The 24,253-nt window shown below is 50.9% G+C and overlaps 1 protein-coding gene across 1 annotated transcript in view; it reads left to right on the top strand.

Annotated features, from left to right (window-relative positions):
• Nucleotides 1-5,232: 5,232 nt before the first annotated feature.
• Nucleotides 5,233-24,253, top strand: part of CASQ2 (calsequestrin 2) — a gene marked incomplete at its 5' end in the record, with an annotated part of 44,838 nt that continues 25,817 nt past the window's right edge. Inside the window, 4 exons of the mRNA XM_081113016.1 lie at nucleotides 5,233-5,466; nucleotides 18,155-18,239; nucleotides 20,843-20,943; nucleotides 22,410-22,521. Coding sequence (XP_080969142.1) covers nucleotides 5,233-5,466; nucleotides 18,155-18,239; nucleotides 20,843-20,943; nucleotides 22,410-22,521 — 532 coding nt within the window. The remainder of the gene's footprint in view (nucleotides 5,467-18,154; nucleotides 18,240-20,842; nucleotides 20,944-22,409; nucleotides 22,522-24,253) is intronic.

Genomic DNA, 24,253 nt, shown 5'->3' with positions numbered 1-24,253 from the left:
GACCCCAGGCAAGTTAGTTAACCTCTCTCTGCCTCGGTTTACCCATCTGTTATATGGGGTTGCTAAAATTGCCAGCCTTGTAGGGTTGCTAAGAATAAATGAGTTAAATTCGTATAGTGCTTAAAATAAGACCTGGGGAGCGCAAAGTAAGCGCTTCAGGTTTATTTAGTAAATAGCTGATGGGAACTACTGCAGGCAGAACTTGTCTTGCTCTGATCAGCCTCGGCCTCCTGGGGAAAGGGCTGCCCAGTGGGAGAGCGTTTCCGAGGAAGATTATGGTGTGCAAGGGGCCTGAACGCCAGCCCCTGGGCCACACCGAGGGCCTCCCTGAGGAAGTGACCTTTGTGGGAAGCTGGGATTGTAACTGGTAGAGCCGTGGGGCTGTTTTTCTATGGGGCACTGACTTGTTATTTTGCCTGGTTCTGTTAGGCGGCTCCTGGTGCAGGGAGCTTGGGCTGCCCGATATTCAGAATAAAAGGGAGAGGAGGTCTTGGGGTTGGAACAGGCCTGTTCTGAGCTGAGCAGAGGAAGCCTGGGGCCAGGGAACGCAGGGCTGTAGACACAGCATTTCTGGGACTCTCGCTACCAGGGGAACCAGCTGTATCTCCCTGGCCAGGGGCCTAGCCTGACCAAGGGGGAAACAGGATCAAACAAAGAAAGGTGTCATTCCCCACGTTGTCCACTTGGAGGAGCATTTTAGCCAAAGAAGGGGCCTTAGTACATATTGACGTCCTAACAGTGGTTCTCAACCTTCTGGCCCTCTAAATACAGTTCCTCATGTTGTGGTGACCCCCAACCATAAAATTATTTTTGTTGCTACTTCATAACTGTAATGTTGCTACTGTTATGAATCGTAATGTAAATATCTGATATGCAGGATGGTCTTAGGCGACCCCTGTGAAAGGGTCGTTCGACCGCCAAAGGGGTCGCGACCCACAGGTTGAGAACCGCTGTAGGATGTCTGCTTTGGAGAAGATAGATGTGAGATTGAACTTGTGAAGAATCAGGCCCATCAAAACCCCCCTCCACAGGTAACATTCATCAAAGTCCTCAAACCTGTGGGCTGTGCCAAGGCCTATCCTGGTCAAAGGAAATCCTCTATGGGCAGAACAGATTTTAAAATCTCTGAGCCAGAAAGTGGCCATAGGAGACCCTTTTTCCCACTGGAAATGTGAGGGCCAGGAGGGGGGAGCCTTGACCAAGGCCGCACAGCCAGGCTCGCTGTGTCAGACCAGCCAGAACCCAGGCCTCCTGAGTTCCTGGTCGCAGCTCTGTCACTCTGAACTGTGTCTGAGTCACTCAGATGGGTTTCCTTGCCCTATAGACCGTCCACTGTAGGTATGAACCTACACATTTTATGAACAGATGAAAAAGCCTGAGAAAACTGATGCTGAGAGGAGGAAGAGGTGGGTACAGCTCCCTCTAGTGGTGGACTCCGCTCGGGTCTCCAGCGTGGAGGCCTCCCCCTCCTCCCTGGGACTGGCCTTCTCAGCAACCTGCTTTCTGTCTCAGCCCCTCTCCTCCCTTCTACCCCCTGTTACCTCCTCAAAGATGCTTCCTGGACCTCCCGTCCAAGAGGGCCACCCTCTACCCACTGTCACAGGCTCTCCCTGGGCCTGCGTGTGCGCAGACACACACACACACACACACACACACACACACACTATGTTTCTTTGATTACTGTCTGTCTCCCTGTAGGATGTAAGCTCTGTGAATTCAGGGTTACAGAATATCTACCCCCAGTAACCAGAAGAGTGTCTGGTACACAAATGTATGTAATTAACACCTTAATGAAAGACCACGGCTTCAAACCCTCATGTATCTACACAATGGATTATGGTGCAGATCAAATTAAATAGTATATAAAATGACCTGGCTGCCTGTCGAGAATAAATAAACGCAAGGGGTGCCCATGCACAGAGGGATGGACTGAAAACTGTTAGCAAAAGCAAGGGGCCTGTCTCTTATCCTGTGACAGTAACTGACATGTATTTGCATGAATTTGTTTATTTCGTTATACTCCTTCTTGTTCCAAAACAAAACAAAACAAAACAAAACAAAACAAAACAAAACAAAAATACCTGCTATGGGCACAGCAAGATACACTCGGCTCCGTCCGGCGCGGCCACAGAGCCGGGAGAGTGTGAGGTGTTGCCTTGGGCTGGGGCTGGTCTGCTGCATGCAGAGTTGACTCAGAAATGTCAGAAGCACTTGCTGTTTACAGAATAAATGCAAGTGGGTGAGCAACAAGGCAAAGGAAAACAAAATTAGGAAGCTAAACGGCAGCTGGAGAAAAGGCTGGTACATAAAAAGCAGACCATGAAGAAGCATCATTAGAAAGAGTGGGGCGCAAATTTAGGTCCTCGTGTCCACGTGGACGGACAGTGGGAAACCTGATCGTCACAGCATATGTCGGTGGCGGTGCTGCCGTCAGGGCTGGGCTGCGAGGCCCAACGAGAGTCTGGGATCTGGGGTCAGGGACTTTATATATGGGGGCGTCTTCCTGTTAATACTCAGCTGGTCATAAGCCAGACTGAGAGCCAAACTGAAATTTTAAAAATCATCCCTTTGCGCCCAGCCGGTGTGGCTCAGTGGGTTGAGCCTTGACCCAAGAGGTCACTGGTTCCATTCCCGGTGTGGGCTGGTGCCCAGGTTGCAGGCTTGATCCCGGAGGGGGGCATGTAGGAGGCAGCCGATCGATGTTCCTCTCACACACATCGATGTTTCTCTCTCTCCCTCTCCCTTTCTCTAAAATCAATTTTTTAAAAATTATCCCGTTGCCCTGGTACTTTTCATCTCTTGCAAGTCAATAGGAAATTCAAAGTCGCTGACTTTAAGTAGCTCCCAGTGTTTGTTTTTTCAATAATATATAAAAAACATATAAGAAAAGTAGAGCAAATTCTAAATAAAGATAGGCCAATGAGATTGAGACAACTGGGAACACTTTGGGAAGCTGACCTCAGAAAAGACAAGACACAAGGTTGTTTCAGTCGGAAATCTTTTCCCCTGCAATTTCTAAAGAAAGCAGAGATCGCTCATGCTTGGAGTGGCTGTCCGTGGCCCCATCTTTAACAGCAGACTGGTCACGATGGGAAGGAGCTGGATGCTGTGACGGGTTTTAATGGTGAGATCTCCAAGGTCCCGGCTTCCTGGACACGAAAAGTGATGCCTCCTTGTCAGCCGGACTCTCAGCAGGAGGCCCTCTGGCCACACAGAGGCTCGGCCGCAGGCCCCTGAACTTCCCTTTTCCTTCCACCCCCTGCAAACCCTGTGAGCCACAAGGCCCTCGCTGTGTCCAAAGCTGGTCTCTTACTGAAGGAAGACAAAAACTGGGCCTGAGTCCTAAGAGCCAGAGACCCCTCTAAAATGGAAAGACATGCCTGTCTGGTGTGGCTCAGTGATTGAGTGTCAACCTATGAACCAGGAGGTCAGGGTTCGATTCCCGGTCAGGGCACATGCCTGGATCACAGCTTGATCCCCAGTGTGGGGCATGCAGGAGGCAGCCGATCAATGATTCGCTCTCATCATTGATGTTTCTATCTCTCTCTCCCTCTCCCTTCCTCTCTGAAATCAATAAAAATATACTTTTAATAAATAAAATGGAAAGACGTGGCCAGACTGTTGTGTGGCCAGAAGACATGGTCAAGGGCCACCGAGAAGATGGGTGTATGCAGGGGAGTTGTCCTGCATCAGGTCCGGGCCGCCAGGAGCACCAGGCTCCCCGGCGGAGCTGAGTCCTCTGGGTGGCAGTTAGAAACAATCGCAGACAAGTTGCTAATTTCTCTGACTCTCAGCTCCCCTGAGAAATGAGCCCTGATCATGTCTGCCCTGACTGCCTGCTGGAATCAAGAAGAAAATGGAACAGAAAGGGTTCACAAGCCATTACTACGAACTAACAAGACATTATTACAATAACCTATGACCCGGCACCCCCAGTGAGAATGACGTAGGTATAGTAGCTACCATGTAGACACCGGCTCTGTGTCGTGCTTTTCCATCTATACATCCCAGACCTAACAATATAGTTACACGTATCCGCATTTGACATGGGGGGCAGCTGAGACCCAGGGAGGGACAGTGACCCCCCCAAAGCCCATTCAGCTGTTAAAAGGCAGAGTGGGGATTTGAACTCACACCTGTCACTCTCTGTGTCTAATAAAGAGGCAAAGGGTAAAAGTGATACATTCGGGGGTTCACATGAAAAGAAAAATAGGACGGGGATGATAGCCGAAAACCTCCGGTTTCTGAGGAAGGCTGCTGAACTTGTATTTAATTTAAAAATGGAGACAGTTGTCAAGGCGTCAGCAGAGTTCGGCAGTGGGCAGGGTGGTAGGAGGGAACGGTGGTCCTGGGCAGGCCGGGAAAGGGTGTCCCTGTACCCTTGGCCCAGGGGCTGGTGGAGCCAAGTGGGCATGGCGAGTGGCCAGCCAGGGCTGGGCTTCTAAGAAAGGGAGGACAGGAGACGGGACAGCAGAAGGTGAAGTCCACTTCGGGACTCCCTCTCGTTCCCACATCAGCAGTGAGCACACAGGGGACGGGCGCGCGGTCCCCAGGGAGGAACAGGCTGGTTACCTCCCTGGATAATAGGAGATTCGATGATGGCTGAGGCACTGCGCACGTCCTAACGTCTCCACTTGCTCCCTGATGCCACAGTCCCTCTCTCGCCTCTCATCTTCCCTCCCTTCCTCCCTCCCTCCCTCCCTCCCTCCCTCCCTCCCTCCCTCCCAGTTCACCTCTCGTCTTTGACCTTCCTGGCCTCAATTCCTGGTGTCCTCGGCTTTCCCTCCTGCCTCCTCCCTCTCCACCCTCTGACAGACCGTATCAGCGAATCCCTCAACAGTGGCACGGAGAACTTTTTTTATTCGTCGCAGGATTTATTTTTAGGCTGAGACAAGTGCATCCTAAAAATGGAGTTCCTGATGGGCCGGGGCTGGGCAGAGCTATGCGTGGTATCTGGGCTTGGCCGCCCAGCCTGGCTCAGTCCACACGTGTGTGTGTGCATGTGCGTGTGTGTGTATGTGTGTGTTTGAGAGAGCCTCGGCTCCCTCCTTCCTGAGCTCACAACTGCAGCAGCCGGACCCGAGGAGGTGAAGACTCAGTTCCAGGGCCCAGCAAGGGCAGGAGGGACAGACCAGCCTCCCCGCCCCCCGCCTCTCTCAACAAGCCCCTAAGAATTTTTCCTCTTTTGTCCTGCACTCAGCGTTGCTGGGCAGGACACCCCACTTCTCCCCGATGAAGCGGACGCACCTGTTTGTGGTGGGGGTCTGCCTGCTGTCCTCCTGCCGGGCGGAGGAGGGGCTGAACTTCCCCACGTACGACGGCAAGGACCGTGTGGTGAGCCTCACGGACAAGAACCTCAAGCAGGTCCTGAAGAGGTACGACCTGCTGTGCCTCTACTACCACGAGCCCGTGTCTTCCGACAAGGTCGCTCAGAAGCAGTTCCAGCTGAAGGAGATCGTGCTGGAGGTGAGTGGGGTGCTGATGCCATCCCGGGAGCTGGGGCTGGCCGGCAGGGCTGGAGGCAGGAGGGGCAGGGTCCCTGTCCTGAACTCTCCCTGCACCCCCGTCTCAGGTGAATGGGAGGTATTCTTGTTGCACAGTTGGGATGAGGGAACAAGCGTGGGCCCAGACACCGACAATGGGGACCATGGACTGTGTCTGTCCCAGGATGGTCCTCTCGATTTTTCAAGGGCATTAGCCCCAGCCACTGCTTTTCGGAATGTCAACACTATTGTTAAAAGGCCTGGCTGACATGGGATTCCGGGGTTGGTGGTGGGTTTCACTCGGGGTGCTGATGGCCCACTGGGTGTGCTGATGGCCCACTGGGTGTGCTGATGGCCCACTCGGGGTGCTGATGGCCCACTCGGGGCGCTGATGGTTCAATGGGTGTGCTGATGGCCCACTCGGGGTGCTGATGGCCCACTCAGGGTGCTGATGGCCCACTCGGGGTGCTGATGGCCCACTGGGTGTGCTGATGGCCCACTCGGGGTTCTGATGGCCCACTCGGGGTGCTGATGGCCCACTGGGTGTGCTGATGGCCCACTCGGGGTGCTGATGGTCCATTCGGGGTTCTGATGGCCCACTGGGTGTGCTGATGGCCCACTCGGGGTGCTGATGGCCCACTCGGGGTGCTGATGGCCCACTGGGTGTGCTGATGGCCCACTGGGTGTGCTGATGGCCCACTCGGGGTGCTGATGGCCCACTCGGGGTTCTGATGGCCCACTCGGGGTGCTGATGGCCCACTGGGTGTGCTGATGGCCCACTCGGGGTGCTGATGGCCCACTGGGTGTGCTGATGGCCCACTCGGGGTGCTGATGGCCCACTCGGGGTGCTGATGGCCCACTGGGTGTGCTGATGGCCCACTCGGGGTGCTGATGGCCCACTCGGGGTGCTGATGGCCCACTGGGTGTGCTGATGGCCCACTCGGGGTGCTGATGGTCCATTCGGGGTGCTGATGGCCCACTCGGGGTGCTGATGGCCCACTCGGGGTGCTGATGGCCCACTGGGGGTGCTGATGGCCCACTAGAGGTGCTGATGCCCCACTGGATCTGCTGATGGTCTACTTGGGGTGCTGATGGCCCACTCGGGGTGCTGATGGCCCATTGGGTGTGCTGATGGCCCACTCGGGGTGCTGATGGCCCACTGAGTGTGCTGATGGCCCACTCGGGGTGCTGATGGCCCACTCGGGGTGCTGATGGTCTACTCGGGGTGCTGATGGCCCACTCGGGGTGCTGATGGCCCATTGGGTGTGCTGATGGCCAATTGGGTGTGTTGATAGCCCACTCTTTGCACCCTCCCCAAGATCCCTGAGACAGGGGAGGCCTTGACCTTGCGTCTCTTGGTGGGTCAGTGGGGAAAGTCACCAGGTGATGCTCCTTCCCTGTGGTTGGATTTGGTCAACATCACACAGTGTGAGTGTGTGTGTGTGTGTGTGTGTGTGTGTGTGTGTGTGTGTGAAGACTCAGTAACGGGATCTCTTTTCCTCAGAAAGTTCTTGGTGTGAGTTCAGGGCCGACACTGAAGTCAGTTCTTAGTTTATCTGCATTACGTGGCCCTTAGTAACCTGGCGCTGGGGCCATTCTTGAATGCGGGGAGCGCGCCCTAGAACTCCCCCGGGCAGTCTAAGGTCACTCACACCCAGGAGCGCCCTGAGTGCCAAGAATCCCAGGAGTCACCAGGTCCCTTGTCAGTCCCCATGCCCAGCCCTGCCCAGCCCAGGCGCAAACCTGTGAAAAGGACTATTTGAGAAAAATAGCCATTTATTAGCCATCAGAAAGCTCGCCTTCATCAAATACTTTGATGAACAGAATTACCATATAAACCCTTGTGGACTTGAATGCTAAAAAAAAATAAAAAAAAATTAATTGACTAATAAAAGCCAGAACGCCACCCCCAAGCACATCCAAATATCTTTGCTGATTTAAGAAGCACTTCAGAATCCTAAGTGTCTCCTGGTGGCCACACAAGCACCTCTTTCGGAGGCTTCATGCATGGCGTGTGGTCAGCAGGAGAGCTGTAGTAGACGGACAGCGAAGTGTTTTTAAAACACCACCACTGCCGTTAGATTTCCTCAGCTCCCTCTGCGGGCTGGAGGCGGACGTTGGGTGCCCTCTGTGGGCGGCAAGTGAAGAGAAGCAGGGACAGCTCTTACGTCTTGGTAGTGTGCACATGAGAACACTGCAGGTGGGTAAAACCAGGGCAGCTTAGCCCGTAAAATCCTCACTCCCATCAGCGTCTCCATCTCAAACTGCCCTACTCAATTACTTAGAGGTATTTTTATGAAAAGTTTAAGTGAAGGCATAATGAATTTATGTATATGCTCCGCACTGTCCCGTTAGCTTAGAATTCAAAAAATTAAAAAATGCCAGTGCAGTGACCCCCATTTCTGACTGCATGTCAAACTAAAACACACACACACCACACGCGCACACACACACACACACACACACACACACACACACTCCCCCAGGAGTACATCTCCCTCGAAGACCAATACAAAATCCCGAGAAGGGTCTTGCCTCCGGGCTCATATCCCCGCAGACACCTCTGATCCAAGAGCACCCGGCAGGGACGGACAAGGGGAAGGTTCGCACAGGAAGTCGGAGCCCCAGAGGCACCCCAAGCTGGAGCGGATGTCAGTAGAGGGAGGAGAATACAGACAGTGGAGTCAGGAGATCATCACATTTACAGGATAATAATTATACGTGCTTATGAGATCATTAGATGAAAATGAACATTTGTTGAATGCTTACTGTGTACAAAGGCTGCTGTAAGCACTTTGTACACGTGGGCTGCTTGGTCCTTACAACATTTCTATGACGTAGGTGCCGTTACTATCCCCATTTCACATATGGGGAAACCGAGGCACGGAGAGGCCAAGTTGCCCAAGATCACTCAACTAGTGCAGGTGAAGGCAGTCTGGTCCCTACACGGCACTGCTGCTGGGGTCATGAGACAGGTGTGAGGCTCAGCCTGGAGCCCGGGTCTGATGATGCCAGCTGCTCCCCAGCAGGGCTGAGCAGCTCACAACCTGGAGGTACTCCTGAGGCAAATGCCCAAACCACAGAGGAGGCTGGGCATCCCTCCAGAAGGCAGGGCGGGGGCAGCCTTTGTTGAGATACCTGTCGGGTGTAGGCTGTTTCTCAGAACCCAGGACCAAAAAACGCCTCCAGAAAATCCGTGGGTGGGAAGGGAGGGTAGATATGAGCTTCTAACTATTCTTCATGGTCAAAACAACTATTTTGTCCTCTTTTTAAAAAAATATATGTTTTATTGATTTCAGAGAGGAAGTAAGAGGGAGAGAAAGGTAGAAACATCAATGATGAGAGAGAATCATTCATCAGCAGCCTCCTGCCTGCCCCCTACTGGGAATTAAGCGCTAAACCTGGGCATGTGCCCTGACGGGAATTGAATGGTGACCTCCTGGTTCATAGGTCAATGGTCAACCACTGAGCCACACTTGCCAGCCTATTTTGTCACCTGACCACCCCTCCCCCCGCCCCCCGCCGCCATCGCTCCCAAACGTGCACAAAGTAAAATCTGACTGGGAAGCCGTGGTGGCACACGCCACCTCTCTAGCACTTCGTTCTGAGAGGAACTGTGATGCTGGGGGGGACCTCTGGCAGTGTCTGTGAGGCCATTCACATACCTTATCATAGTATGTTGTTATAATTGTTCTATTTTAGTATTAGTTATTATTAATAACTTACTGTGCCTACTTAATAAGTTAAACTTTATCATAGGTAGCATGTATAGGAAAAAACATAGTATGTATAGGGTTTGGTACTATCCTCGGTTTTAGGCATCCATTGGGCATCTCAGAACGTAACCCCCATGGATAAGGGGGGACTACTCTATGCATTTGTTGGATTAGGAGAAACTATGGAGGATCTTCTCAGGCAGGTTAGTGAGTGTTTTAGAATATGAAACTAAGTATTGTGAACCCCTGACAAGAAATATTAATTCATCAAATATCCACTGATCTGAGCACTCTTAGTAATCTTTGCATTAATAAATGAACTAAAGAGCCGATGAACGGATGACGAAAGAGCAATGCTTTCCACACTGTGAACAGTACAAACTGGTTCATTTGTTTGTGGTGAACTAGGTCCCTTGCACTGGCAGGCAAGCCGGGGTCGTGGCACAGAAATAGCCACACCATCCAGGTGCCTGCACGCCAGGGTGACCCACAGCTCCTGCTGATTTCGACAGGACTCAGCTAGGGTGGGAGGTCCCCGAGCACCCCCTTTCTCCCCTCTGCCTCTCTCTGTTTGTCCCATAGTGCTCTGCTGTCCCACTGCATATTGGAGAGAGAGAATCATTGATTGGCTGCCTCCTGCACGCCCACAACCTGGGCATGTGCCCTGCCTAGGAATCGAACTGTGACCTCCTGGTTCATAGGTCGATGCTCAACCACTGAGCCATGCCAGCTGGGCTCCTTTATTTCTCTTTCAATTAGATTAATGTTTTAAAAAGAACTGAACATAGTAAAAAAAAAAATTAGATTAAGTCTGTCAGATTCAAGGACCTGCTGGTCTTCCTTGCTTAATCCCACTGACATGTGGTTAAAACTGCATTTTTAGCTATGGGACTCTCAGTCCAATATAGGCACAGCCTGGGCAGGAACCTCAGGCACGGCAAGGCTGGCCCAGCCCTCAAACCCCTTTAGCTCTGGCAAGTGTCCCAGAGGTTGTATTTCTACCCCCAAGAGAGGGAGGCCATGAAGTAGCCAGAGTCAAGTAAATCTGCAGCTGGGGCGACGTGGGAACACTGGGCAGAGAACAGCGGCGCCCGCAGGGCTCGGCATTTCTTCCAGCTGTTCGTGCCCAAAGACGGCCGCTCCACACGCGCACCTGCCGCGCCCGGAAAGATCCGTGAGGTCAGGCTGGGCTTTGGGGTGAGTCCTCACAGGGAGCCGGCGCTCTCTCGGAGGACGTGTGCGCATGCTCAGTCTCACACTGCCCTCTTCGAGCCCAAGTGCCTCGACCATGTGACGAGAGTTTGCTGTGCGGGTCTGTGATAAAGCCCGTGCCTGGGTGAGATGGCAAAGAGACAAGAGGTGCTATTGCCAGAGCATGGACTGTATTGGTCACAGGTAAATTCTTCCTTCCGCAAACAGGATTAATAGGGAGATGGATTTTACAACGTGGCCAACACACTGTCGATTCAGGAGGTTTTAGACCAGGGATGGGGAACCTTTTCTTGCCCAGGGCCAGCTGGATATTTATAACATCATTCGTGGGCCATACAAAATTATCAACTTAAAAATTAGCCTGCTATATTTGGTCAAACATTTAATTAGCTCACCCCAAATGCCTTGGCAGGGCCAGACCCAATGATTTCACAGGCCTTATACAGCCTGTGGAGTGGACATTCCCCACCCCTGTTTTAGACCCAAAAAACCCTCAATACTCAAGCCCAAATTTAGGAAGCCTGGTCATTGTATCCCTGAGGGAGACCTCCTCTTAAAATTATACATTTTTAAGTTTGTTTTTCAATTATAGTTTACATTCAATATTATTTTGTGTTAGTTTCAGGTGTGTGGCATAATGGTTAGACAATCCCATACTTTACAAAGTGTTCCCCCGATCTTCCCAGTGCCCACCTGGCACCATGCTAGTTATTTCAATGCTACTGACGAGCTTCCCTGTGCTGTGCTTCGCGTCCCGGGACCATTCTGTGACCACCGACCAGCACTTCTCTATCCCTCACCTTTCCCACCCAGTCCCCAACGCCCCTCCCCTCTGGCCACCATCACCACGTTATAAATCTTCCAACCGAGACGAGATACCACGGAAGTCACCACTATGAAACTATTGTAAGGACCAGTCCAATGTCAAGCAGTAAGATGAAAAGAACAGAATCTGTGTGAGTCACCAGGCCTGTCGCAAGCAGCAGCCCTGCCCTTCCAGTGAGCGCTGCGGGTCGGTGTGGAGGGTGTCTGTATAACACACAGCTCGGCCTTCGCACCTAAATGACTTGTTCCACCAAGAAAGCCGGCCCCTGCCCGCCAGTACCGACCCCTAGGACGGAGCCTCGGAGGCCCCCTGTCTGTAAACTGGATATGGTTTTACCCCGAGGAGTGGTTTCTGTTGGGACAGCCACCAGGAGAGCGGCCAGCGCGCCATCCTGCAGCCCGGCTGGCTAGGCCAGAGCGCTCCTCAGTGCCCGGCACATGTCCCAGCAGCGCCCACCCTGCTTCCTGGTGCCCACGCCAGGCAGGCCTCTCCTCACCATCCGCCTGTGTGGGCAGGGAGGTGGGCCACCCCCCCCACACGCTCACCTGCCTCCATCTTAGAAGGACACACAGCCACCCTGGCTCAGGACACCCAGCGAATGTGACTGCTCAGAGCCCCACAGCCGATGAGAAGCAGAGCCAGGACTGGGGCCCAGGTCCCCGCGAGGCCCGGGTGGAGGGAGCTGGAGGTAATGGATGAGAGCGTGGGCTCTGGAGCCAGAGTGTCCCCCGAGTTATTTATGAAGGAAATGCAGCATCCCCGGGACTCAAAGGAAAAGGGACTACAGCAGCCGCACCTCCCCTGCAGGGCCAAAAACACCGGCTTTGATGCCAGGGCACCTGGGTCTGAGTCCTTGCACGGTCAAGGCCTCGAACTGGACATCTGACCACAAGCCGGTGACACTTGTCAGGGCTGAGCGCTTCCTGTGTGGAACAGAAGCCACGCCCCCCGTCACAGGTCTGAGGAGAGAGGAGGGGACGAGAAAGATGGCCAGCACGCGCTGGTGCCCAGCAAAGGGCTCTGGTGAGTCGTGCCCGTGACCACCTGGCCCTCTGCTTGGTTCTCCACAGCGTTTGCCGTCACCAGCAGATGTTGTCAGAATAAACACTAGCGGACGTCTCACAAAGTCGCCAAGCAGCAGTGCTCCTCCGTGTGCACTATGGGGAGGCGATCAGAGCCCTCGGCTTCCAGCCACTGCTTTTGCTTTCTTCCTCACCTGAGGAGTGAGGCTATTTCCCCACTGATTTTTAGATACAGTGGGGTCTTGACTTACGAGTTTAATTCGTTCTGTGACGGAGCTCGTAACTCAAATTACTCGTATGTCAAATCAAAAAGTGAACGAGTGAGACACGTGATGCTGGGCTGATGTTGTGGCGTTCACTGTGACGTTCGCTGCGCCAACTAGCGGTGGGGTATCTGAAGCTGGCTCATAACCCGAATTTTAGCTCACAACTCAAAGCAAAAAATCGGCTGAGAGGCGGCTCGTATCTCGAAAAACTCGTTAGTCGGGACACTCGTAAGTCAAGGCCCCACTGTAGAGAATGAAGGGGAGAGAGAGAGAGAAACATTGGTGTGAGAGAGACATATTCATTGGTTGCCTCCCCCCGAGTGGGGCTGGGGATTGAATCTGTAACCGAGGTACATGCCCTTGACCAGGAACCAAACCCGAGACCCTTTGGTCTATGGGCCAATGCTCTAACCACTGAGCAACCGGCCAGGGCCAGCCACTATTTCACATTTAGGAAGTCTCTCCAGCAGCAGAGCCCTGTCTCCACCAGGTTTACATTTTATTTCTTATTTATTGTTTTATGAGGAGTATCAACCCAGGGAAGGTTTAGTCATGAAAGGGGTGATCTGTCCCTGGCGGCAGTGCCTACCTTGTGGGACTCTGAGGCAGGCTGGGGTTTGGGCGGCCGGACTGCATTTTCACAGGCTCTCGGGCACAGAACTCTGCTGAGCAAAACTGGGAAAGGGCATGGCCTAGCCCGACGTCAGTCAAATCCATATTTTTAAAAATCCACTGGGACGAAATGTGTAGGAAAGGGCTTGAAAACACATTAATTCACATTTAAAACATGGGAAATATGTAGGAAAGTGTTTGGAGAAAAAAATCCACTGGGATAAAAAGAAAAAAACCTGGCCTCCAGAAATAGCCCGCTCAGTCAGTCAGTGTGAGACCGTGCCTGTGTGCTGGAGACGGCTGGAGAGCTGGCTTCTCAGTGTGTGGGTAGGGGCCGGCATCGGCGCCACCTGGGACCTTATCAGAAATGCAGCTTCGTGGGTCCCACCTGGGCCTGCGAGCCAGAAACTCTGGGGCGGGCTTCCCTCCAGGTTCCAGAACCGAAGCTTGGGGTCATGGGGTGACTTGAGGTGAATTTCTAGGGAACACACTAAGCAAGCGCACCCATGCTTCTCCTGCAAGAATTCCCTCTCATTTTTTAGATTAGAAAATGGAAATCAGGGAGTTGTGAGTTGCTCAGTCTCACAGCTGATGAGTAGCAGTCATGGGCCCAGGTCCCCGTGAGGCCCAGGTGCTGGGAGCTGATATAATGGGTGAGAGCGTGGGCTTTGTAACCAGAATGTCGGGGTTGGGAGCCCAGCTATGTCACTTTAATGCTGTGTGGGCCTGGGCAAGTTGGTTAGCCTCTCTGTGCCTCCAGTTCCTCATCTGCAAACTTCTACTTCATGCGGGTTTAGGGAAGGTTCCATAAGGTAGTTTATAGTAGGTGTGGGAGCAGGATCCAGCAGGTAGTAAACACCCAATATCCTTGTTGTTGTTATGGTGTTTGGCACTGGCCAAGGTGATAGCCCCAAATAGAACAATGGGTAGTCTCCCTCGCCCCCAAGGCTTTTTCAGGGGCCACCAATCCAGCCCCAGAGGCCCCAGCATTCACCTGAATCTCAGGATGTAGCTGTGCCATCCCCTCCCCTGCCTCCTGAGGGCACATCACGTGCCAGCCCCCAGCTATACATAGATCAGGCCTCATTTGAGGGCGGTGGAAAGTGACAGGAGATTACCGGGAGGTAAGCATCAGCTCTCCGGTTTCAGGGCAGGGCACACAGTTGTTGAATCGCTTGACTTGTCGCCAGATGGTATCAGGGACAGTGGGTGAGAACAGCCACTGGGCTCTTAGCTTCCACGGACCAAGCAGGATGGGAGCCAGGGTATTTTTAATGAGTGGCTTTAGGGACATTCACTTTGAGCAAAGACCTGTGGCATTTCCCCCCAGGCTCCTCCATCCTCAGATTTTTTTCCAGACTCTTGAGCCTGGCGCCTGGCATATTGCAGGTGCTGTCCTCTGAGGCCCAAAGCCCAGTCACACAGCCCAGGGAGCGTGTCCCCTGGTGCTTCTGTATTAACTTCCCCCTCCTTTCATGGGCAAACTTCTTGAACAAATGATCCACACCTGCTCTAGCATGTCCTTGCCACCCACTCAACTCCCTCTGGCTTCTGTCCCCGCTCCTCTCTAAAAGGTCATTGGTGGCTTACCCATCCTGAAAGGAGAGACTTCACGGGGTCCCCCTGCCCCCAGGACTCCCTGCAGCATTCGATCCGACCACCCACTCCTTCTCAGTGCTCTCTCTGCCCGTGACTTTGGAGTCATGACACTGTTCCTTGTCCTCCTCCTGCTTCTCTTAGACTCCACTCTGCCTCTTCCTGTTCTTGCTTCTATGAGGTGGCCAGTCCCTGAAGATGCCACCCACCTCTCACCTCTGCAGCTCCACTCGGAGCCTCTCCCCTGAGCTCCAGGTTGGCACCTCCAGCTCTTGGCTGGACTTCCATCGCCATGAACTCACTGCATCTGAATCTAGGCGGAGCTCCTTGCCCCTGGCTCTGGCATGCCCTCCTGACCTCACTGCTTTGTCCTCCACTCTGTTCCCTGGCTGGAGACCCTGGAATCATCTTGCTCTCCTCCTCTCCTTTGGTTTCCCTCCCTTCTCTCTCCAAAACCATGCATGGCAGTTACCAGGTCCGCCTGACTCTCCATTTGTAACCTCACCCCACAAGTTATGCCTTCTCCGTCCACTGCCACTACCTCCATCTGAGACCAGTCACCTCCCACTTAACTATGGCATCAGCCTCCCAACTGGTCGCCTTTTCTTTCCACTCTCCTTTCTATCTGTCGGGTCTATGACCTCAGATCACCCTCCTCACACCCAGATTAGCCACACTGCTCTTCTATTCAAACAGCTCCCAAGTCAGAACGACCAGTCCTAATATTCAGAGTCCCTCACACTTTCTCATGTGCCTGGAACACACTACTCCCTTCGGTGTCCCCAAAGAAGCCCTCTGCTTAAGGAAGTCAGCCTGATGCCTCTGTGATGATTGGCATCGAACTAGACTTCATCTTCAAGGGAATAAGTGACCAAGAAGAGTAAATCCCAGTGCTTAAGAACACAGGGCTTGGAATCAAGACCTGGATTTCTGACTTGGACGCAAGGGCTGGGATGGCCGTAAAATATGGACAATAACAATATCTATCGTGAGGCTATTGTGAAGATTCTATGAGGTAAAGCATGTAACGTGCTGGTCCAGTTCTTGGCATGCAGTAAGTGCTTAATCAGTGTTGGAGTTTCTTCATAATACCATGACAGCTGGATGGAGTTCTGGAACCTTGGACCGATTCAAAAATACCAAAGCCTGATGTAGTGAAATGAAAAGAGAACAGTAACTGCTACTGAGGACCTACTATGATCATGGTCTGTGTAAACAAAAGTGAGACATATTTTAGCATCAAGGATCTTGTGATTTCATTAGGGAGGAAGCTAATAAAAAATTAGGTAGGTGCTAAAGGACCAGAAAATAAAGAGAGAAATATGTATATATATAGAACTTTTTCCATAAAATTATTTTGTACTTAGAATCAGCAATGGCTGCCCAGTTGGTTGGTGTCATCATGTACACCAAAAGGCTGCAGTGGTTCTCAACCTTCCTAATCTTGCGACCCTTTAATACAGTTCCTCATGTTGTGGTGACCCCCAACCATAAAATTATTTTCGTTGCTACTTCATAACTGTAATTTTGCTACTGTTATGAATCATAATGTAAATATCTGACATGCTATATGTGTTTTCCGATGGTCGCGACACACAGGTTGAGGACCACTGGGTTACAGGTTCAATTCTCAGTCAGGGCACATACCTAAGTTGAGGGATCAATCCCTGGTCAGAGTGTGTACAGGAAGCAAATGATCAATGTTTCTCTCTCACATTGATGTTTCTCTCCCTCTACCTCCCTCTTCCTCTCTCTAAAAGTCAATGAAAACATATCAGCTGAGGATTTAAAAAACAAAAAACAAAACAAAAAAGAATCAGCAATGGCCAAAGTAAATCCTAATGCTTCCGGAAAGAATGAATGTGTGCCAAAGTCCAGGGGCTACATGTACCAACCAGTAAGAGACAACCCTGTTCTGTAGGGTGGGCAATAGGTCTCTAGGGTGGACAATAGGTGAAACCGTCTGAGAAGTTACCAATCAATCAAACAAAAAAAACCAGCAGAGGAAAGACTAAGTCAGCAGAATTCCAGTTTTCTGGAATTTAGAAAACAGTGACTCTCTCCTTTCTCCGCCGATTTGTAACTCCATCCCTGCAATTGGCTCAAATGTCCTTGAATTTGTGAAGTATTTGGGCTAGCCCATCATTTCATACACAGTTTGATGTCTCTAAGGAACTACATGAGACATGAAAGAGGCACAAAATGGATCCTTCTCTTAGGGAGGAAGATGCACAGTACAGAAGAGACGTACACAACTCTCATGACTGTGAAATAAGCGTCGGCGCCGTGTCTCTGCGATGAGCTACTGGAATTCACAGAAAGGAGGCTGGGGTGAAATATGACCCTGGAGCTGGGCTTTGCAGCCAAGGGTGGCCAAGACTGGCAGCAACGTGAGCGAGCAGTGGGACTGGGCTGTAGCCGAGGGCAGAAAGGAACATCTGAGCTGGAGATCAGGGCCAGGGTAAAGGCGAGGTGCCATCCAGCCAAGTGGGAGACGCAGACAATGTCCAGCTTGCTCCCCCAGTCAGCCGGGGTTCCTGGTCTTGGGGGGAAGGGATCGGGTCAGGAGTCAGCCCAGAAGGCCTTTCACCACAGCCATTCTCCAGCCCCCGGCCCCGCCCCCCACCACCCTCAGTCTCACTGCTCTCTCTTGGATTGCAGCCAGTCAGCCTTGGGTCACCCTTGGCTTAGGCTCATGAGAGGGGCTCGCTAGGGCTGACGGAAGTGATGACAGGGCTCAAGAGGGCAGGCTTCGGGCCTCATCACAGTGGGAGGCGAGAGTGACGGGGCACTGCGGGGACTGTGCGTCAGTGTGCCCAGGAGGAGGTGAGCAGGTCTCGGCCAGTGTGGTCTTGGCCTATCGGTGAGAGCCGCTTCTGTCTGTGCTTCCACGCCTAGGACGGTGAGGGGCTCTGCTCAGTTAAACAGGAAGCCAGGGGAGCAGAACTGAGTTTGTCTGAGACAGCACCTTCCCCGTCCACTTGTCTGTCTTCCAAAGTCACATCTAATCAACGTGGGGATTAGGAGACCGTGACTGACATGCCTAGGAGAGGCACACGTCTGCATCCACCTAAAAACCAACAAGCGTGGTGGTGTGTGCCTAGGAGACATCAGAGTTAAATAAATTCTGTGCTGAATTTTCAGAGTTAACTTCTTATATTCTCGATAACATTCGTATTTCTCCTCTATGCCTAAGGTAGGGGGCCCACAGGGCCAAGTGTGGAAAACTTTATGCCATACCACTTGTGGGTGGGTACCCACCTTCCTGAGGGGACAAGCATAGAGTCCTTTCGCCCCCATTGGTCACAGTAATAATGGGGAGTATCAAGGAAGCCCCCTGAACATCTCAAAATATTATCCTGTGACATAGCCTCTATCTTTCTGCCTTGGGCTCACGTATTCTCCTTGTCTTTCCCTTCAGCTTGTGGCCCAAGTCCTGGAACATAAAGATATAGGCTTTGTGATGGTCGATGCCAAGAAAGAAGCCAAGCTTGCCAAGAAACTGGGTAAGTGTGATTTTTGTTAGATACATCAGGAAGAAACAAAGCGTCTTGCAAAAAAAAAAAAATTATATAGTTTCATTTATTCTTGCATGATAACTGGGCTTTATATGTATGTTCATTGCTATGATCTTGCATACCCTAGTCTTGGTTGTAGAAGAGTTTCAGAAAAGTAAATACCAGCTTAACTTGAATGGTTTTACATTAATCATCTAATGAAGAAGGCTTCTTCCTGGAGAAATTGACACTAAATATTTAAGCCTTTATTTTTACATCCTAGAGTTAAAAGGCCTGCTTCTCTATCTCACTACCATGGTGGTCTCTCCTTCCATCATCTATTATTTCCTTACCTCTCAGCTAAAACAGCCAACACATACAAAATCAGTGGTAGTGACTCTGATGTCCCAGTGGTTTCTAAATTAAAGGCTAAACCCCAGCTGGCCATTATCACCAAGGATGAGAGGGAGGATTTAGATGAGGTAGCGTGACTACCGTGCTCGGGCTGTAATCTCTGGGTCAATATGTCCTGCATAAGTGCAAGCGAACTTTAAGATCCCTACAGTGCTAATCCCAAGGAGAAAGAACACAAACAACTTCCCTGGTTTTCAAACATCCCACACGTGAACTGCCCACTTAGCTTTTTTCCACATGATTGGTGAACAGTGGCCATGGCAGGAGGTTATAAAACAGGACCTTTGAAGAAAGGTTAACTGGATGTGGAATAGTAAGCATGGGGGTGGGGGTTAGTGGTGGTTCTATCAATACATCTAGGTAGCCCTGGCCAGTTTGGCTCGATGGTTAGAACATCACCCTGTGGACCGAAGGGTCGAGGGTTCGATTCCCGGTCAAGGGCATCTAACTTAGTTGCTCAATCCCATTGTTTTAAAGAGAAGTTGGATTTCTAATAAATTAGTTTGAGGAAAAAACTAGTGTTCCAGTGATCTAGAAATTTAGGGAAGATAAGCTGGGAAAGCATTCATATGGCCCAGTGAACATCCTCCCAGTCAGGATGTGATGGGGCTTGAAAAGTCTCAATGGGCCTTTCCCCAAGCTCAGCCTGGAGGAATTACCGGAGCAGGTTCCTTCTCGACTACCTGATCCTTGGAGTTTCCAGGACAGTGGTGTTTTGTGAACCTTCTTCTTCATCTCCATCCTCACCTCCACTTGCCCGAGTTGGGTTGCCATGGGCCTGTTCCTGAACCAGTGCAACAGCCTCCTAACTGATTTCACTCGGAGCAAAATCCAACAGCAGGGACACTGGCTGCTATTCCTGCAGTACCCTTGTGATCAGCCACTGCCAGGTTCAAGGATGCGTGACGCATTGCTCCTTTAGGTTTGGAAATGGTGCTCCAGGCTGTGCCCAGGGATATTCAGACGTGCCCTGGGTCACAGTAGGAGAGGCCAGTCTCCCTTTCCCTAAGGTTCGCAGAAGAGTTCATTTGGAGAAAGCATTCTCCAGCAACAGAGAGTTTGAAAACAAGGAATCTAAGGAACTAAGGATGCCTGCAGTTGGACTGAATGCCAGCCTCAGCTCGTTAGCCTTCCCGGGGGAAATGCAGCCTTGCAGCAAGTATTTGTTCAGGTCACGGCATTGTGCCAAGAGCGATGGAGGGTGGGAAGACGATGCAGACCCTGCCTGGCAGCATTCTCAGCTAACTGGGAAGAGAGAATGTGCAGAACTCAGCTCCTCTAGAAAAGCAAGCTGTTCGCTCTGGCCACAAACATTTATGGGGTGCCCAGTGTGTCCAGGCTCTGAATGATACCCTGAGATACAAAGATAACAATGGTCGTACCCTCCGAGAGCTTACTGCTACCGTGAGTACATATACATGGAGCCCAGAGAAGACCAGTCATGGCAGGGGACACCAGAGTGGCCTTCATGGGGAAAATGGGTCCTAAGCTGAGACGCGAAGTAGCTGACCAAGATGGAGGAGGGTGGGGGTCACCCCAGACTCAAAGAATAGGAGAACATACGTAGAGAATCATGCTCTGTGATCTTTCCTATATAAACCCTTTTATATCAGCTTGTGGGCAAGAAGCAAAGGGAGTTAAAGGGAGTAAGAGAGCAGTTCTCAAAGGAGCACTGGTCTACCCAAGGGAGAATGTGAAGGGTGGGGTTGGCATGATGTTGTGGAAGGACCTGAATGGCAGGCTAAGGTGTCAGGTGGGCGGAGGGCATTGCAACTTTGTGTCAAGGAGAAGGGGGTCACAGGAGTTTTGGAAAATTGAAGCAGTGATGGTATGGAGAATAGATTTTTCTTTTTAAGTTAAAATGCAGGTGGGATTGTTGATTCTTGACTATTTTATTTAAATTTGATTTAAATTTCCAAGAGCAATGGAGGGTAGGAAATGATACAGACCCGGCCCTGGCAGCATTCTCAATGGACAGAGAAGAGAGGATGTGCAGAATTCAGCTCCTCTAGAAAAGCAAGCTGTTTGTGGGGTGCCCAGAAATCTGATCTAAATTTCCACTAGGAGCAGCTCAGAGGTGTGGTTTCAAGGGAGCCATCCTAGGAGTCAGGCGGGCTCCACTCATCCTGTCCCGGCCAACAGGATGGCTTTTCCTGCATCAGGATGATCTTGTCATGGGAACGCTTCCTTTCTTCTAGGTTTCCATGAAGAAGGAAGCCTGTACATTCTTAAGGGCGATCGCACAATTGAGTTTGATGGCGAGTTTGCAGCTGATGTCCTGGTGGAGTTTCTCTTGGACGTGAGCATTTATGCACAGTGCCCTGCATGGAGTTGCTTGGGTTCCATATAGGGGGGAAGTAAAACTTTAAAATAAGAGCACAGAAGCTGGGTAACTGGACTTGATCTAAGACAGATTTCCCAGGCTTCACACAAAGTCAAGGACAGCGTATATCCCAGTGCTATTTACTTATTCCAGGGAGCGGGCCCTTAGGTCACCTGAGAAACTGTTTCCTTGTGATCAGAGGGTCACAGATCAGAACTGTGTAGTAGTAACATGTTATTTCTCTTAGCAGTCATATACCGACACCCGCTGGAATCCCCCTGGCTTGTTCCACGGCTTCTGAACAGGAGTTGGGAATTGTGAGGAAGTGGTGGCTAGTCACCTGAAGACCAGTAGGCAGAGGAGGAATGATCAGCCGAGTTACCCTCACAGCAGAATAAAAAGGGGCAGGACTAAATGAGCCCCAATATCATCCTTCTCAGGCATGGAGGTCCACTACCCTCAGATCCATATGCGAATCCATATGCTCAAACACCATACAAATATTCTATCCACAGACAAACCCACACTCTCAGTAGCAGCTGTGAAGTCCAGTTCAAGCTACTTTTGAACACAGATTCCTGTACAGAAAATGCACATCCATATTGACAATTCTTATCTACCAGCTCGTCCACAGTGGTCTCTCACCTTTCTCCACTGCCTCAAAAACCCAGAGAGGAGTCTAAGTGAGTTAGGTCACCTCCTATGAAAAAGTGCCCATAGGTTCTCGTTGGCCCATCATTGACCCATAACTGCAAGCCCTAAAAAAGTTGAGGGCAGCAGCTGAACAGCTCAGCCAACATGGCACTGCCCCACCCTACCAGCGAGGCCAAGGCTTTTAGAAGCTCGCAACAGACGCCAGACTCTAGCTACCGTAAACAACCGGCTACGTGGTCACCCACACAAATAGAAATCCAGAGTGAGGGCAGATTTTAGAGTCGATCAAAACAAGGCTCTCGCACCATTTTTCTCCGTGAATCATGGCTAATGCTGTTTTCTCTGTGTTGGCTTTGTCCCTAAGCTGACTGTTCCCAAGTTGATTCTAAGATAAGCCAGCAGCAGGAGCGGATACATCACATTTCCTCATTAATATTCAATAAGAGGGAGGGGAAAATCTGGCTTCCCATTGTTGCCTTTAAGAGAAAGCAGAATTTTCCTAAAGGTTTCAGCAAATCTTCCCTGGAGAGTCACTGACCAGATCTGGGTCTCATGCTATTTCTGAACCAATAAATGACAAGAGAGATAGAACTGCCCACACCAACCAGCCTACCCCACTGAGTCAAGGTTAAGTCCTCAAAAGGCGCTGTTGCTGTACTCATTGGGGGAAGGTGGGATGGATGCTGAGGCACCAACCGAAGTTCACAACTTCCCTCCAAAGCCCTCTGCATATGTGCCCGATTCCTGGGGAAGGAACCGATTTTGTGTATTTGTGTGTGGCATTTCAGCTAATTGAAGATCCAGTGGAGGTCATCGGCAGCAAACTGGAAGTCCAAGCCTTTGAACGCATTGAGGACCACATCAAACTCATTGGTTTTTTCAAGAGCGAAGATTCAGAATGTAAGTTGTCTGTCAACTCCAGCCTGTTGGTCTAAAGCAGGGGTCCTCAAACTTTTTAAACAGGGGGCCAGTTCACTGTCCCTCAGACCATTGGAGGGCCGGACTATAGTTTAAAAAAAAAACTATGAACAAATTCCTATGCACACTGCACATATCTTATTTTGAAGTAAAAAAACAAAACGGGAACAAATACAATATTTGTATTTGCATGTGGCCCGCGGGCCGTAGTTTGAGGACCCCTGGTCTAAAAGCTACATTCCCAGCAAGGTATGTCATGTTATCCATAAAGACGATGGACATGTCCCATGCGGGGTAGGAGGGAGAATCTTCCCTGCACCCTGAGCAAAGGGACACCTGTATTGATTGTACAAAGCAGGCAGGGGAGCTGAAGGAAGGCTGAGGCTGGGCCATATTCTCTGGCCTTGAAGGGGGTGAATGTTTTACAGAAGAGAGAAAGCCCTTCCTCCACTTTTCCACCGGCTCACCCACCAGTTGGATTCTCCCTTAAAAGGGGGCAAATAGTGTGCTGTCTTCCTGACACGGCAGCTCCCATGGTCACCAGTTGGAGAGCTTCTCAGTCACTTGGACAGCATTAGAGGAAAGTTGGGGTAGGGCTGGGCTTAGCAGCTGCAGCACAATGTGGAAAATTGCTGGCCAACCCAGCTGACCACCAAGGCAGCCTGCAGGAGCACACCACACCCTTGGGTGTATTCCCTTTGAAAGTTTTGCGGCTGGGGTTTGGGTGGGCACAGTTACATATCACAGCATCAGCACAACCCTACAGGGGTTGAAGTCAGGAGGAATCAGGAAGGGGAGGAACCAGCAAGGCTAACAACCTGTACCTTTTCTTAAAGTGCTTTGGCAGCATGAGCCCAGAGTAAAGCCTTTTTCTGGTGTCTCAGCCTTGGAGAGAGGGAGTGGGCTTAGCTATGAAAGAGGATCTGGTGGCATTAGTCCAGGGGAGAAGTGCAAATAAGGGATGCTTCTGGCTATTTCTGGAAAGTCCAAAATATTTTGAAATTATTTGTGAAGCTGTGTCTCTACCCCATCTGCCAACTGGCATCCTTAGTCATCTCAACCACCCACCAATTTTCTCTCCCCCAAGGCCTAGCTGAACTGTCTCCTCATTTGCTACGTAAATGTCTCTATTCACCCTCCTTAACAGTGTGTTGGGGGAAGGTGGCTAAGTGGGGAGTTTTGCCCTGGTCCTTTGGGTGACTTCATTTCAGTGTTCACATTTCTATATAGATACTGACTGCTCTGGGGAGATCAGAGTAGAAGACTAGACCTGCTTTCCTGAAGACAACTACTGTTTGCAGGAGGTTACGGGTTTGACCCTAACTTGAAACCCCAACCTGGGATCTGCCTTGCCCCACCCTTTTCCACCTTAGGGATACAGACTGGCTCCCCAAGAGAAGAGGGGAGTTCTCTTGTCAAAGGTCTATGCCAGTGATGGCGAACCTATGACACGCGTGTCAGAGGTGACACGTGAACTCATTTTTTCGGTTGATTTTTCTTTGTTAAGTGGCATTTAAATATATAAAATAAATATCAAAAATATAAATCTTTGTTTTACTATGGTTGCAAATATCAAAAAATTTCTATATGTGACACGGCACCAGAGTTAAGTTAGGGTTTTTCAAAATGCTGCCACGCCGAGCTCAAAAGGTTCGCCATCACTGGTCTATGCCATGCTTTCCATCAGGGAAGGAGTTCAGGAAGGTGGAGAGAG

This window comes from Myotis nattereri, assembly GCF_964212035.1.
Source record: "Myotis nattereri genome assembly, chromosome: 18".
Taxonomy (NCBI): Eukaryota; Metazoa; Chordata; class Mammalia; order Chiroptera; family Vespertilionidae; genus Myotis; species Myotis nattereri.
Note: the sequence above shows the minus strand (reverse complement) of the source record. Positions and strands in the feature narration are given on the sequence as shown.